We start from the raw sequence: 15540 nt of genomic DNA on the forward strand, positions 1-15540 counted from the left end.
CTTCGTTATTTAAAGAGCACGTTAGTAATATGCGCCTATAGGCGGGTGCACAACGCACATACACTTTGCTTATTACACATACAGGGACGTGCAGCAGCACACAAACATTTTTAAAAATGAAAAATTACATTCCGCCATGTAAATAGCGAACCCGCCATGGCGCGAGCGCAACTGGCTTTTAAAGGGGATGGGAGATGAGACTCTGATTGGTTTATTGCACGTTACGCCCAAAAAACACCCATTACTCATTAAGAGAATAGGGACAACTCGTTTAGACCATGCGCCCGGGCGCGCCAACCATTTTCCCGTCGTTAAACTAGCAAAAGTGGATTTGGACACGCCCTGAGTGCACCTGCGCCGTGCGCTTTAGACCATGTGCTTAGATCGTTAAAATAGGGCCCTAAGTCCAACCTTGCGCGGTACCTGGACGACCCCCTGTGGTTAGCACCTCGTAGACATTTTTGACTTGTTGAATTTGCTGAACACATCGATGCAAGGGAGAGATGCCAACATCTTGCTTCTTTCAGACAAAGTCAGTGCATTCGTTGGCAAATTGGATCTTTGGCGTGATCGGCTGATTAATAAAAATGAGGACATGTTTCCCAACTTCGCTCACTGTGTGCAAGAGACAGGGATAAATATCTCTTTTGATTGATATAATCACTCAACATTTTGAGGAACTGAAACAACAATTCGGCCGTTATTTCATTGAGGATTTCAGTTCATTTGCTTGGTTCAGAGATCCCTTCAGTTGCCCAGGAAACTGCTCCTCAGGAGCAGTTAGTCAAATTAAAGAGCGACACCTCTACAGCTTCATTGTGAATGCCTTTAGAAATCACAGTTCCACTGAAATGACAGTGAAGAAGATGAGTAAAAAAGTATTCAGTGTTAAGATTAGAAAAAACACATGAAATTGCTCTTTGAAAAACAAAATGAAACCATGAATACAGCAGGATGGAGACAGGTGACAATTGTGGTAACAATTTCCCCTAGATTAATTTTTTATTTATTTTTTTTTTTTTAAACAAAGAGCGTTTCCAGCAACATATCTGTATATAGCTGTTTTACCTCCACAAAAGAATAAAAAAAGTGGTCTATTCAACTTGTGCACTATATTGCTAGTCTGATCTGCTTGCCGGTCTTTTGTAATGGTGCCTTGGACAATTAATAATAGAATAATTGTATGCATTAAATATCTCCAGCCACAAACTGTATCTCATCAGTATTTGATTTTGGAGGTCACATCTCTTTGATTTGCCACTTCCACGGTGTGTCACTTCAGAAAAATGAATTTAATTGCACAAGACAATGGAGTTTAATTAAAACATTAATAACAAATAATGACAGAGGGTGTTCTGTTTTGTGCGTGTTTGCAACCAGACATAAAATCATCAAAAAGGGGGACTAGCAAAATGTAAGAAATAATGTAGAAATTTATTTCTTTATTATAGTTTTAAGCCTTTATAGAATTTTTATGTACAGTGAACACTCAGGTCAGTACACAAGGTGTTTCCGCTCAGGTTGCTTTTTAAGTCTGCACAGCAAGAACAAAAATTAGAGGGACAAAAGTTAACACTGGTCACAGTCAATTAGAATGCAATTTACGGGTCTATAGGGAAGCCGATTTGAACATTATTCATGCATTCATGCATGTGAAGATGTCACATCCACACCCTGCATTACTCACGTACACCTCTAAAAGTCATTGGTATCCATAACAACATGCATATCTATTTCTAATTATCCAGTTACTCAGATGACTAATATTTTTCTACACTTTCGGTTTGGTCACACTAGGCTGTGAGCATGAGAAATTTCTTCAGAGACAATCCTGAAATGATGCAACATGATATGAAACTGCTATATATGCTCATGACGGCTCATTGAGTCTCAGTTCTGCTGCCAAGAAGCACATTCACAAAAAAAAACAATAATAATACATTTATTTAGTCTTCAGTCCTTAACTATTAAAAATAAATGTTCCAAAATGGAGGTTTTCCCAGCAATGCCATTTGAAGAACCATTTTGGGTTCCGCCAAAGAACCTTTCAGTGAACAGTTTAAAAGAACCATTTTTTCTCAGTCAAGAAGGTTGTAATAATCTAAAGAAGTTTTTTTAACTATAGAACCTTTTGTGCAATGGAAAGATTCCACCGATGTTAAAGGTTCTTCAAGGAACCATTGAGGAACCAATGAAGAACCTTTATTTTTAAGAGTGTTGATGCTTTAAATCTTTAATGCTTTCTGGCAATTCAAATCTTTACAAGATTGTCCTTCATCACAGCGAATGCAGTTTGAGTTTTGAGTTGTAAAAACAGTTATTTTAGTGCTCTGTCAGAAACTATGAATATCATGTCTTTGTCACCAGAGGAGGATGGCAGCACTCAACATCCTGTCATTTCAATGGACCCGTTTCAGAGACATGGGTGGAGGGCAGGTCAACTCTGCCTCAAATCTTGTTGAAACCTCCAAGAAAAAGCAGAGAACTATTATATGAATATGCAGTGCAGATCATGAAACATAATGATAGTTCAGGAGATTTCAGTTTCCTTCCATTATAGCCAATGTTTTAGCTTTGAATACTCTAAATGAGTAATAGAGGCTATTAGGGGCACTTTTAGATTCTCACACATTTGCATTATCTCCAAGTAAGGGGACAGAGAACATTGTAATTGTCTCAGTTAGGGGCCATTCACAAAAAATGCGTTTTTGCATTCCAGAGTGCTACTTTTCTATGTAAATATCCGCTAGGCTAGATAAGCGTGTTTGTGCTCACGTCTCTTTTGCAACGTATTATATTTTTAAAAACTAGGTTAAAAGTAGTTCAATCTTTAAAAGAAAAATGCAATGCCCTGCATCTCACTTTTAATTGCAAAAACACTTGTGAATAACCCCTAATTGTGGCGCTTGAACAATTAAAATTTCTACTTGTGTATTTTTCCCTGTTCCCTGTGTGAACCAGTGTTAATTTTGACAGCAAATTTTTTTTTCGTTTTAGTCATAGTCTTAACACTAAAATGCCATTTAGTTTTAGTCATATTTTAGTCATCTGAATTGTTTTTAGTTTTAGTCGATTACTTTTCTATGTAAATATCCGCTAGGCTAGATAAGCGTGTTTGTGCTCACGTCTCTTTTGCAACGTATTGTATTTTTAAAAACTAGGTTAAAAGTAGTTCAATCTTTAAAAGAAAAATGCAATGCCCTGCATCTCACTTTTAATTGCAAAAACACTTGTGAATAACCCCTAATTGTGGCGCTTGAACAATTAAAATTTCTACTTGTGTATTTTTCCCTGTTCCCTGTGTGAACCAGTGTTAATTTTGACAGCAAATTTTTTTTTCGTTTTAGTCATAGTCTTAACACTAAAATGCCATTTAGTTTTAGTCATATTTTAGTCATCTGAATTGTTTTTAGTTTTAGTCGACTAAATATCATAAGATTTTAGTCGAATATATCTACAGTAAATTTAGTCGGATAAAATCTAATGGGTTTAGTTACAGTGCATTTATTAAGCATTTCTCTAAAATGTCCAAACTCATTATATAGTTTTGATATTAGGGTTTTATCATGATAGACACCGATTTAACTGCGGTAACACACAACATGCCTTTATGTTAAAATTAAATAAAACCACTTCTCATAAAGAACAAGAACATGGTCTTCTTTTTTAATGAAATACCAATGGTTATATAGGCTAATTATGCATTCTTTATAGCAACTTGTTTACCATATTCTTCATTCTTTCAAGCAGACATATTTATTTATATAAATAAATTTAGATTAATCTTTAGGGCTACTAAAGTTTTTCAGTCAAGAGCAGTGCGTGATTTTCTGTGTTTCTTTTGTTGCTTGATTAACATCAATGACTCGGACAATAGCAACTAAATTAGGCTGCTGTCCCTTTAAAACCGAATGCACGGCTGCAATGGATGCAATGTACTGATATTCACGTTCTCCCAACTGTTTACGTTCACTTAAGACGTAGTCAACTGTGTTTATGTGAATACTCGTCAAAACGGACAATTCGACATAATTTTGTGTGTAATTACTCGAGCGCTGTGAGACGCGCTTTCTGTGTGTGTAACGTTATGCTTCAGTGTCTGCGCTCTGAAAACCGGACCGAATTGAGCTCTTTTTGCGTCATCAGATTTATCCATATGTCTGCTCTTCTCTTACTCCCCCATATTGACATTTTTGAACGTTTTATGCGACATGCAGCAACCAAGTGTATTTTAGCTTATGTCCCGCCGGTTCATATGTACGCATCTAACCTCCGAACCACGCAGCAGATTCGTTCTGAATGAATCTCTTCCCAAATCGTCCCTCCCTAATATTTTCGTCTCGTTTTTATTCGTTGACGAAAATGTCAATAGATTTACGTCATAGTTTTTGTCATTCAAAAATAGTTTTAGCTCGTTATCGTCTCGTTGTCGTCGGTGAAAAAAATTTTGTTGACGAAAATTATGGCGAAAATTATTCGTCAACGAAATTAACACTGGTGTGAACCAGCTCAGTGAAAGTAAAAATGTGTAAGGTCTCCAGAAGCGTTTTTTTTTTTTTTAAGTTAAACCAATTCTAACTTGAGCACCTTGTTTTTTTGAATGCTGTGTCATGAGCAAGACAAAAATAAAACAACGTGAAACAAACAGTGGACAAACACATGCGCCTAGCACATATTTAAATAAGAAAAACAATTGAAAAGCAATGCAGTGCAATGCAAAAATGCATTCTGTGTGAACGGCCCCTTGGTCATTAAGTCAATTAAGTCATTGAGTCAGGAAGGGACATCAGCGACTTTCATAACATGGACAAAAACTGTCTTAAAAATACTCTTTTATAATCCACAGAAAAGAAATAAGGTTTGGAACGACATGAGGGTGAGTAAATAATGAAAGAATTTCTGTATTTGTTTGAACGTTCCCTTTTACGCACAAGCTGAGTTTGCATTTGATTTGAATAAGCTCGGCTGAATCAGATGGCTGGAATAATTAAGAAGGATCGGATTTCCGCTACGAGAATAAAGGAAACAATGGCAGGTGCTCATTAGCTTTGAGAATCATCACCATCATGGAAACCAAAGGTATGCTGCATTGCGACGAAGGCCCTCGATTTAATTAGCTAGCTAAATTCTATTCAGTAATCCAGCTCAATTTAACGTAGAACTGCTGACAGTACAATAGCGCAAATGAAATTAGTTTATTTTGTGCTAAATCACTGTGTTGGAGTAAAGATGAAAAGGGACAAAGCACAATGCTCATGCTTGTATAGGGTTAAACAAGACTTGCAATGACATACAGAAAAAGGACAACGAGAGAGAGAGAGGGAGACAGAAAAAGCGTAACTGTGTCTCTCTGTATAACCAAGGAAACACTCCTTGTGTGATGGGCTTATTATCTTATATACCAGACTAGAATAGCATTTTTACATTATGACTATCAGCTCAGGGCTTCTGATGAGAACCTTCTGAACCTTCAGCTTTATTTTTAACGTCACTGATGTTTTAACATACTGGATTGTGCATGGTGCCAAACTATAAGGTAAGAGTTTTCAATTCAAAGACTTTTTATTATTGCTTTATTGCTGTCTTGTCAGATATTAGAGGCAGATTGGAATTGAAACTGATTTGGGTGGTTTCCTTAATGAAATGCTCCAGGGAATACATTTATAAAGTATAGGTTTCAGACTGAATGATCTGTTCGCAGTCTGACTGTTTCACGGCACTGTGTTCAACAAGGGCTGTTTTAAAATATCTGACACACTTGTTGATCTCTCATATAATTATGCTAAAAAAACACAAAGCATACATAATTTCCTCTTGATTCATGCAAGCGCTTGGGGAAAAACAAAACAGAGCATTGTGTGAACCTCTGTGTAACACATGCTGTAGTTCTTACAATGTTTATATACCCTTGAGAAAAAGAAGTGTGCTTAATTATACTGAATGTGCACTTGTAGTGTATTTAAAATCATATATATTTTGTAAAACTGTATTTGCAGATAACATAATGTTAATTAAATAAAAGTCCACTGAAATAAACTTAAGGAGAGACACTTTCATGACTATTTCTTAACACACTTAAGTACACTTTTAAATGACATTAATACAAATGTCAAATTAAAAGCTTTACTTTAAAGTACATTTTAAATCATTGTGTTTTAGTCTTCTGTCATGCTTTAAAGAAGTGCACCTATTTTGACTGTTTGACTGGATGTTGACTACCACACTAAAGCATGTGAAAAGTACTTGATTATAATTTGCACTGTTCTATGTTATTTGATATTACATTTAAAAGTTAAAGTAAATGCGGTTTAAAGGTATGCTAAAGTGTACTTCTTTTCCACAAGGGATAATCAGTCAAAAGCTTCCTTTGCTTCCTTTTTTTTCATACTAGTAAAAAATGTATAGCCTGAATGCACTGTAAGTCGCTTTGGATAAAAGTGTCTGCTAAATGCATCAATTATTTTAAATTATTAATTATAATTATTATTATTTTTTCCCCTTACTTTTTTGCTTTTGGTTAGTTTTGTCCTGTTACTTCAAATTCTGTAGCTACTAATTTCCAATAGATGGGTTATATTTGAGGGCTTTCATATTTTTGAAACAAGATGCCATACAGTAGGCTTCTTTTTGACACTGTACAATAAAGTTTCATTTGTTTAGATTTGTTAACTATATTTGTTACCATGAACAATATTTAAATAGTATTTATTAATCTTAGTTAATGTTAAGTTCAACATTTATTAATACATTATTAAAATCAAAAGCTTTATCTGTTAATAATTAGTTAATGTACTGTAAACTAACATGATTATGAGCATTGTTATTAAGCACATTAAGGTTAATAAATGCTGTAAAAATGTATTGCTCATTGTTAGTTAATGTTAGCTAATACATTAACTAATGTTAATAAGTGAGACCTAAGTGTTAGCATTTTTGCTTTGTTTATCCATGTTGTAAAAAAATGAAACCTATGAAAATCAATTTGTTAATAAAGAGAATTAAATACAGCAGTACTGAATCGTAAATAAAATAGTGTTTTACTTCATTTAAAAGAAAAACTTGTTATAGGTTTAACATAATCACAGTTATCTATCATTACTTAACTTTCTAGTCCATACGTTAAATTCTGAGCAATATTAGTTGGAAAATATGCACTTTCAGTGCATTATGATTTGGGACAAATTAAAATGGCTTAAAATCTGTTATTGAAGGAAATGGGGTAAATTGAGGCCTTGCTTTAAAAAATTGTCTTATTTGCCTATTTGCATGAGGTGTGCATTGGAAAATACAAAAACCTCCTCAGATTCACCTCATGGCGTCAAGTTTTGCAATAATAACTGTGACCATTACCGTCTACCCCATGGGCTCTGTGAATAAATCAACTTCCCATTTTTTATTAGATAAAATGAGAATATTTTAGTTTTAATAAGAAATCTCCCACAGTCCCTTATTTATTCTCCCAAGTTCCTTCTGTCTCACTCTAAACTGTCTCGAAACACTTTCAAATGTGTTAATTTGTCCATGATCGTCAAGCAAATTTGATCCTTTGTCTCCCACTCTTTCATCTTCCATCACTAGGTCCAGAATGATTGCCAAACCCAACTGTTCCTCAACGAATACCTCTGTATCAAGATGCGTCCAAGACCTGCTGTGCAACACCAGTATTGTGTTGAACCTTAGTGAGGTGGAGATGGAAGAGTTTTGCCTCAACCAAGTCGAGTATCTGGAGAAATATCTGGGGCCCAGACGTTCCCCGGTGTTTCTGCCTGTGTGTATCACCTACCTGATCATCTTCTTGGTGGGAGCGGTGGGGAACATTCTTACGTGCATCGTTATTGCTCGCAACAAGGTCATGAGGACGCCCACCAACTTCTACCTGTTCAGTCTGGCGGTGTCGGACCTGCTGGTGCTTCTTCTGGGAATGCCTTTGGAGCTCTACGAAATGTGGAGAAACTATCCGTTCCTTTTTGGCAAAGGTGGTTGCTACTTCAAGACCTTCCTCTTTGAGACCGTGTGTTTCGCCTCCATCTTGAATGTAACAGCGCTGAGCGTGGAGCGCTACATTGCTGTGGTTCATCCGCTCAGGGCCAAATACGTAGTGACTCGCACTCACGCCAGGCGGGTGATCTTGAGCGTGTGGAGCGTGTCTGTATTGTGTGCCATTCCCAACACCAGCCTCCATGGCATTTTCACCCTCCCTCTTCCCAAAGGGAAAGGAGTAGGTGCCATGTCCACTTCCGCCACCTGCATGCTGGTCAAGCCACGCTGGATGTACAACCTGATCATCCAAATCACCACTCTGCTGTTTTTCTTCCTGCCCATGTTGACCATCAGCGTGCTGTATTTGCTCATCGGCATGCAGCTAAAACGCGAGAAGATGTTGCAGGTCCTGGAGGCAAAAGCCAGTGTGGGACAAGACAGCTCTTCTAATGTACGCAGTCAGCAGCAGAAAACCCGTCGCCAGCAGGTCACTAAAATGTTGTGTAAGTAGGCCAGCTGGCCAATAATTGAATTCTCATGTATGACGGTGCCACGGCTGTGTTAAAGGGATAGTTACCCCATGACTTACTCACCCTCAAGCCATCCTAGGGGTGTATGACTTTCTTAGACCTAGGGGTGTATGAATACAATCAGAGTTATATTAAAAAATATCCTTGCTCTTCCTAGCTTTATAATGGCAGTGAATGGGTGATATTCAATAGTCCAATAAACTGCGTCCATCCGTCATAAAAAAAGTGCTCCACACAGCTCCTGGGGGGTTAATAAAGGCCTCCTGAAAAGAATTGATGCATTTGTGTAAGAAAATTATCCATATTTAAAAATGTATCAACCTTAATCTCTAGCTTACGCTAACTGTTGTACTCGCGTTCACTAGAGAATGGCGTTCCAGCGGATGATGTAGGATGTAGGCGAAGCGTAAGCTCCGGTGAGAAGTGACGAACGTGGAAGCGCAGAGGAGAGAGCAAAACAAAACACCGAAATAAATAACAATTAGAAATACAAAACGAGGATTTGTAAAGAAAAATGTTGGAGGATTTCGATATAAGCCAAGAGGAGACTGGTTTTCTTTACTGTAAACAAAACATGGTTCTCACGAGACTTACGCTACGCCTGCGTCCTACGCCATCCACTGGAACGACACTCTCTCGTGAACGCGAGTACGACAGTTAGCGGAAGCTTGAGATTACAGTTTATAAAGTTTTAAATATGGATATTTTTCTTACAAAAACGCATCGATTCACTTCAGGAGGCCTTTGTTAACCCCCCGGAGCCGTTGGAGCACTTTATATGATGGATGGAAGCAGTTTATTGGACTATTGAAAAATAACACCCATTCACTGCCATTATAAAGCTTGGAAGAGCCAGGACATTTTTTAATACAACTCCGATTCATAGCTTTCAGTCACATAACCGGCTCGAAGACCTGGAGGGCAAAACATCCATAGAACTGCAGGACAAACCTGTCAATTTTCCATCTATTTCACAGCCGCAAATATTTAGATCACCTCTTAAAAGAATAAAACAAAGGTATGTGAACAAAATGCAAGTTTTGGCCATTTGCAAACATTTTAAACAGTGCGACAAAACATTGTTAAAACACTTAAAGTGCCTTAATATATTTGAAACCGTAATATTCTCTATATTTATTATGCATAGTTTACATAGGCAAGCAGATGAGGCCGGAATGAACGTAATCCGCTTAATGGTTCAGTGTTTTCCTTCTAATATCTTTCTATGGGAAACCATTTAACGTGAAACTTTGCACATTGCGTTTATATTCTGGCTTCATCTGCTTGCCTGTACAAAATATACATAATCAATAATATGTTTACTGAATTTCGCCTTTTAATATCTGCGTTTTACTACATTACTACTTAATGCAAACTGCGTAAAAATAACTGGCGGTCAGTGGAGCAAAGCTTCGTTTTGCCCTCCAGGTGGGCGTTCCTGTAAGGGTGTGACGTCACGTGAAAACTATCAATTGTATTCGTCTGAAAGAAGAAAGTCATATACACCTAGGATGGCTTGAGGGTAAGTAAATTATTTGGTAATTTTCATTTTTGTGTGAACTGTCCCTTTAAATCATATTACACTTCAAGCATATTCTTAACATATGTGTCCTGCTTCATCACTTGAGTCGTTTTGAACACATCTTGAGTTTTATGCACTGAATAGACTGCATTCTAATGATATAATTATTAGGTTTATACTCCAAACCATTGTTGACATGTTTACAGTTCAAGCTGTTTTATTGAAGTCTTCCCCGCAGCACACTGTGCGATTACACGAGAGGTTATACATTTCAGTAATTGGCACTGTATTTGGAAGTAGCCTAAGTATTTGACACATTTTCAATATGAATTAGTTCTAAAACATACGAATCAGATCGTTCGAATTCGCCACTGATTGGCCAAAACGTAAAATAGTCACATATTGTTGTGATGCGTTTTTGATGTTCATCCAAGTTTTTATTTCGCACTAAAGCTAGTAAAGAGAAACAAGGCTGAATACAGCTTCTTATTCGCAGCTTCTTATTGACACTATCCGTTATACCTTAAAAAACGTGACGCTTCCGCGTATGCAGCTTCTTATTAATGCTTAACTTAGGAATCGTGAGATTTTTCTGTTTTTTTCATGTTTTTTAATGACCCGTGTTGCTTTTGTGGCTGTTTTGAGAATAAAAGAATAAAAAATTATTTTTAAATGCAAATAACACTAAAATATCAGCGAAATTGGGCATTAATGATGTAAAGGCACATACAATGTTATTACGGTATTATTTAATCACCCTGATAGCACACGTACGGAGTCATCTATTTGTCGTCTGCATTAACGTCTGCAAGACTGTATTTTTTAGAGTGTTTGCTCATCTGCAGTGCATCTATAGGACGTTTCCTATCAGATGGCAAATAGACATTTAGAAGATGTCTTTAAGATGTTTATGATGAGTGCATGTAAAACTGACATCTTAAAGACGTCTATCAGATGTTTGTACACAGCAGATGGTTTCCAGATGAAGCGATCTTTAACAGACATCTGGCAGACGTACCTGTGCTATCTTAGGGACCATGCGTTTTTCTATTATTCAACCTTTGAATAGATGACACCAACCCCTCCAAGGACTGCAGAACATCAGCTCTGGATGATTAATTGCTTTAAAATGCACATTCATTTTGCATTTTATGTATATTTACAGCGTTCAAAACATAGAAGTTAGAGTAAATGATGACAAGACTCATTTTTGAATGAACTGTTCCTTTAAAAAAAGCTGGCATGCTCACTTAAGTGAGACAGGGGTAGCTGCAGGTCTGAGTAATAAGCGTGGCAAAAGGTGGCGTGCCGAAAGAAGAATACTACAACAGAAACTAACCCCTAACCTTAACCTTAACCCTAACCCTAATCAATTAGCAAGACCTTTATTCACACCCCCTACCTTTCGGCACGTCCTAATCTTTCGCAAGTTTTTTGTTTTTTTGGCATAAAAAGATGCTGTTTTCCACACAGTCGATAGGCCTATATAGAGGCTGTCAAACTCAAAAAAACAAAATATACATAATTTAAATAAAATCTTAAGTACTCCAAATGTTTTGTGCACTATATTAAAAGTCTTCCAAAGCCATAAGATGACCTAGATTTAAGTCATTATAGAAAATAAAAAATAAAACTGTAGCTGGAACGTAATATTGGCTAGCAGTAGGATAACATTTTATTTGAGTTACAATTTGGTTTGGGTAAATAATGTGAAAAATAATCACCTTCCTTCAAGCACTCTTAGTCATATGCAATTTTGGCTGTTATTAACATTAAATTGGATGTGTCAGCACTCTTCAAAGTGAGTGACAATTCATATTTGTTTTCCCCCTATTTATCTACGTAATCAATGACAGATAAATACAAGGCAAAACATATACAGTACACTTTAGAGACTTTACGCTTTGAAACACTCGATCATTTTTAATAGGGCAATGTTCACAAAGAAAAAAAAACAGGAATTTTGACTTAATATTTTGGGTTAAACATATTAAATTTGGGCATAAGTTATATGTAACACAGTATTTTCTCCTCAGTTGTACTAGTGGTCATGTTTGGTATCTGTTGGGCTCCGTTCCACACCGATCGACTCATGTGGAGTTTCATGGACCAGAAGAGCAGTGAGCACATGAAGATTTTCCAGGTCTATGAATATGTTCATGTCATCTCTGGGGTCTTCTTCTATCTGAGCTCAGCCATTAATCCGATTCTCTACAACCTCATGTCCACCCGCTTCAGGGAGATGTTTAAAGAGGTGATGTGCCACCACAAATGTCATCCTGTCCCAAGGAAACGCTCTTTGAGCATGACGAGGGTTACTGTGCGCAGCACCCTGAGTGAAGTCCCACCTTGCAACGGCACGGTAACTACTGAAGGAGAAGATTATGATGTGGATGAATGCCAGGAAAATAAGACCAGCTTTTCCTAAGAAAAGAACTTAACTAAGCTTTAGAAAAGATCCAAAAGTAACCATAAATTTAAGCAACAGGATATTATATGAGCATGAGTTCTGTAATAATTTCTGAATAACGACAGTGATCACATGTACTGTACAGTATCATAATTTTGCAGGTTTTTAAGAAAAAGCATGACTGTAAAGTTTCATAAGCATGAAGTTAATATTAAGCCACTTGTGTTGGCAGCTACCTTGTCTTCTACGACAATGCAAATAGTTCCAAACAAAGCAGCAGTAGAACTGCTGCGCCATTACTGAATGAACATGTGTTACTGAATGAAGTGGTTAAGTGAATAATTCAATGAATCATTCATAAATACAAAGTTCTGTGATGAAACTAAAGGGCGCAGGCCAATAGGTTCTAACTCAATCTGATATAATGACATCATTATTCATACAGTGCAGCCGACTGGTTTTGTTGCATCTGCAGCCAATGAGTTTGCTGCTCAGCATTCAAATACTTGGCTAGTGCTTGCTGTAGCAGTTGCAGCGCGCTTCAGAAACCCTCCACCTCCCCAGCTCCACCTGTGTAGATCTGCTACGGGGTGATTTCATGTGTGTTATATATGGGGGTTATCTCATATATGTTATATATGCAGCAGCAGTATTTCTTACATGCTCACAGCAGCGTGTCTGTGGATGAATTGGCAGTAGCAAGTCTCAGTACTTGTTCTGTCGCAGCAGCGTAGCAGATCTTTTCCGCCAAGACCAAACACATTAACATTGCCATGTTTACTGCATGCTAAACTCTCCGAGAGTTGTCATGACAGAAATGTGACACTTATTTCATTGCAGAATGAATGAGCGCTTTGAACGAATCGGTTAAATGAATGAACAACTCACTCAAAAGACTAGTCACTTGCCACCACCTGCTGGTGTATGATGTAACTTGAGAAAGAGTCATTGAAAATCCCCATCACTAATACACAGACAGTCAGAGAATTATATTTGAAAAAGACAATCCGTCTGAAAATCCAGTGAACTGACACTCAGAACTCCACACGAGCAATCAGTCGAGGACCGGATTTAAGGATAACTGCTGTATAAAGCTTTATAGTGAAATTTGATAATAAAATATCTGAAAATAAGATAAAAATTAATTGATCCTGCTTAGACCGTTCATTTCCACATGATGTTTGTGTTATTTGAAATTCGGGTGTTTAGTGAATAAAGTGGCGCAACTTTGTGAATTCACAGATGAATATTAGGCTACCTGTATTTTGGGCTCTATTGTGCAAGATGTATAAATAATTCATTTGGCGTATTTGCTGTGCAACTGCATGACCTAAAATATGACATTTGACATTAGATACAGAGAACAATTTACATTTTCTTGCAGGCTTACAGAAAGAGGAATAAGACAGAAGGCTAATTCATACTAAAGGCTTAGGGCATATACTGCAGACATGAACCATGCGCACATGACATATGGAAAATGTCAATGCAAACCATAGATCCTTTAGTAATTCCATATGAAAACATTTGCTACTATTTTTTTTTTATATGTTTTGTGAGTCAAAAGTGGCCCTATTAACTTTCTACATTATTTGGTCTTATTTTCCATGATTTATCAGTGCACATTATTACTAAGAATGAAAATGTTTGCTTTGAAATCACAACCAGTCATACGGAGATGACTTACATGATCCAAATCAGTGTATAAAAAGAATTGCATTCAACAATTATATAAATTTACATGGAATGTTCATAGACAATAAACCAGAAAAAAAGCTTTATTTTGTGATGAAATGTTTTATATTTAATGTCTAATGTCCAATAGTGTATTATATTTCTGACTGTGAAACTAAACTGAAATATACAGCTATCTCTTCTTGTGACAAGCTGTGTAAATAAAAAGGATTGGTCTGCAGACCACAGCAGAATGTTTTCAAACCATTTGCTGAAATCTACAGTAACACAAACACATCTATAAATAACATAAATGTGCTGGCAGCGTCCTTCTTTATGAAATGTATAAAAGTGGTGAAAGTCAGGATATAAAGGGAAGATGGATAATGGCACAGTTCACTCAGGTAAGATAAATGGAGTTTGGGAAGCCAGAAATATAGGTTATTTTGTCCCTGAGAATTTCATTGAAGAGATGCAAAAAGCCACAAAGCAATATCCTGTACTCCTACATGAATAATAATTGTGTTTCAGAAGGTTATTACTAATTGAGAGTCACTTTAATCTTAGTGCATGAGCTCTGATCAGATAGACTGATCAAAGCCTTTGATGCCATTTTTATTTAAAAAAAGATATTTATATTGTTTCCCATCATAGATACAATTGGCGGCTCTTTATTTATGGAGGGCATGGTTTATTGAGGGACAAACAAATCTCAGTCACCATGGCAAGATATCATACATCTCCTCAGCATGCCAAATCTATAGGAGAAATCATTTTATTTTCCACACACTAATAAATGGGTAACCGGGATTTGCATTACCTGAATGTATAGTCCCTCTCTTACAACTGTATCATACTCAAGACTGTCTTAAAGGGATACTCCACCCCAAAATGAAAATTTAGTCATTAATCACTTACCCCCATGTCGTTCCAAACCCGTAAAAGCTTTGTTAGTCTTCGGAACACAATTTAAGATATTTTGGATGAAAACCAGGAGGCTTGTGACTGTCCCATTGACTGCCAAGTAACTTACACTGTCAAGGTCCAGAAAAGTATGAAAGACATCGTCAAAATAGTGAGAATACTTTTTGTACGCGAAGAAAACAAAAATAACGACTTTATTCAACAATTCGTCTCCTCTGTCTCTCCGCATCACCGCAGCGGCATTTTAGAGAATATGAGCTGAACGCAAGCAGCGTACACTCTTCTGTGTCAGCCGCGACACAAGGATACGTTTGCTACGTGTATTTACGCTTTGATTTGAATGAAAACAGCGCATCCGCGCAGCGTGGCTGACACAGAAGAGCGTACGCTGCTTGCGTATTAACTTATTAACTTTATTTTATTTTATTATTTTATTTTATGCTTCTTTTTTCTTATTTTACTTCTAGTTTTGTTTTTTTGTTTTTTTACTGGCTTTGACA

The 15540-nt window shown here is 36.8% G+C and overlaps 1 protein-coding gene across 1 annotated transcript in view; it reads left to right on the top strand.

Annotated features, from left to right (window-relative positions):
* LOC107744193 (neuromedin-U receptor 1-like) overlaps positions 1-12460 on the top strand; it is a 19218-nt gene extending 6758 nt beyond the window's left edge. The window contains exons 2-3 of the mRNA XM_016557715.1: positions 7579-8483; positions 12069-12460. Coding sequence (XP_016413201.1) covers positions 7586-8483; positions 12069-12460 — 1290 coding nt within the window. The 5' untranslated portion in view covers positions 7579-7585. The remainder of the gene's footprint in view (positions 1-7578; positions 8484-12068) is intronic.
* The last annotated feature ends 3080 nt before the right edge of the window (positions 12461-15540 follow it).

The sequence above is a fragment of the Sinocyclocheilus rhinocerous genome, unplaced genomic scaffold (genome assembly GCF_001515625.1).
Source record: "Sinocyclocheilus rhinocerous isolate Xijiao unplaced genomic scaffold, SAMN03320098_v1.1 scaffold2302, whole genome shotgun sequence".
Lineage (NCBI taxonomy): Eukaryota > Metazoa > Chordata > Actinopteri > Cypriniformes > Cyprinidae > Sinocyclocheilus > Sinocyclocheilus rhinocerous.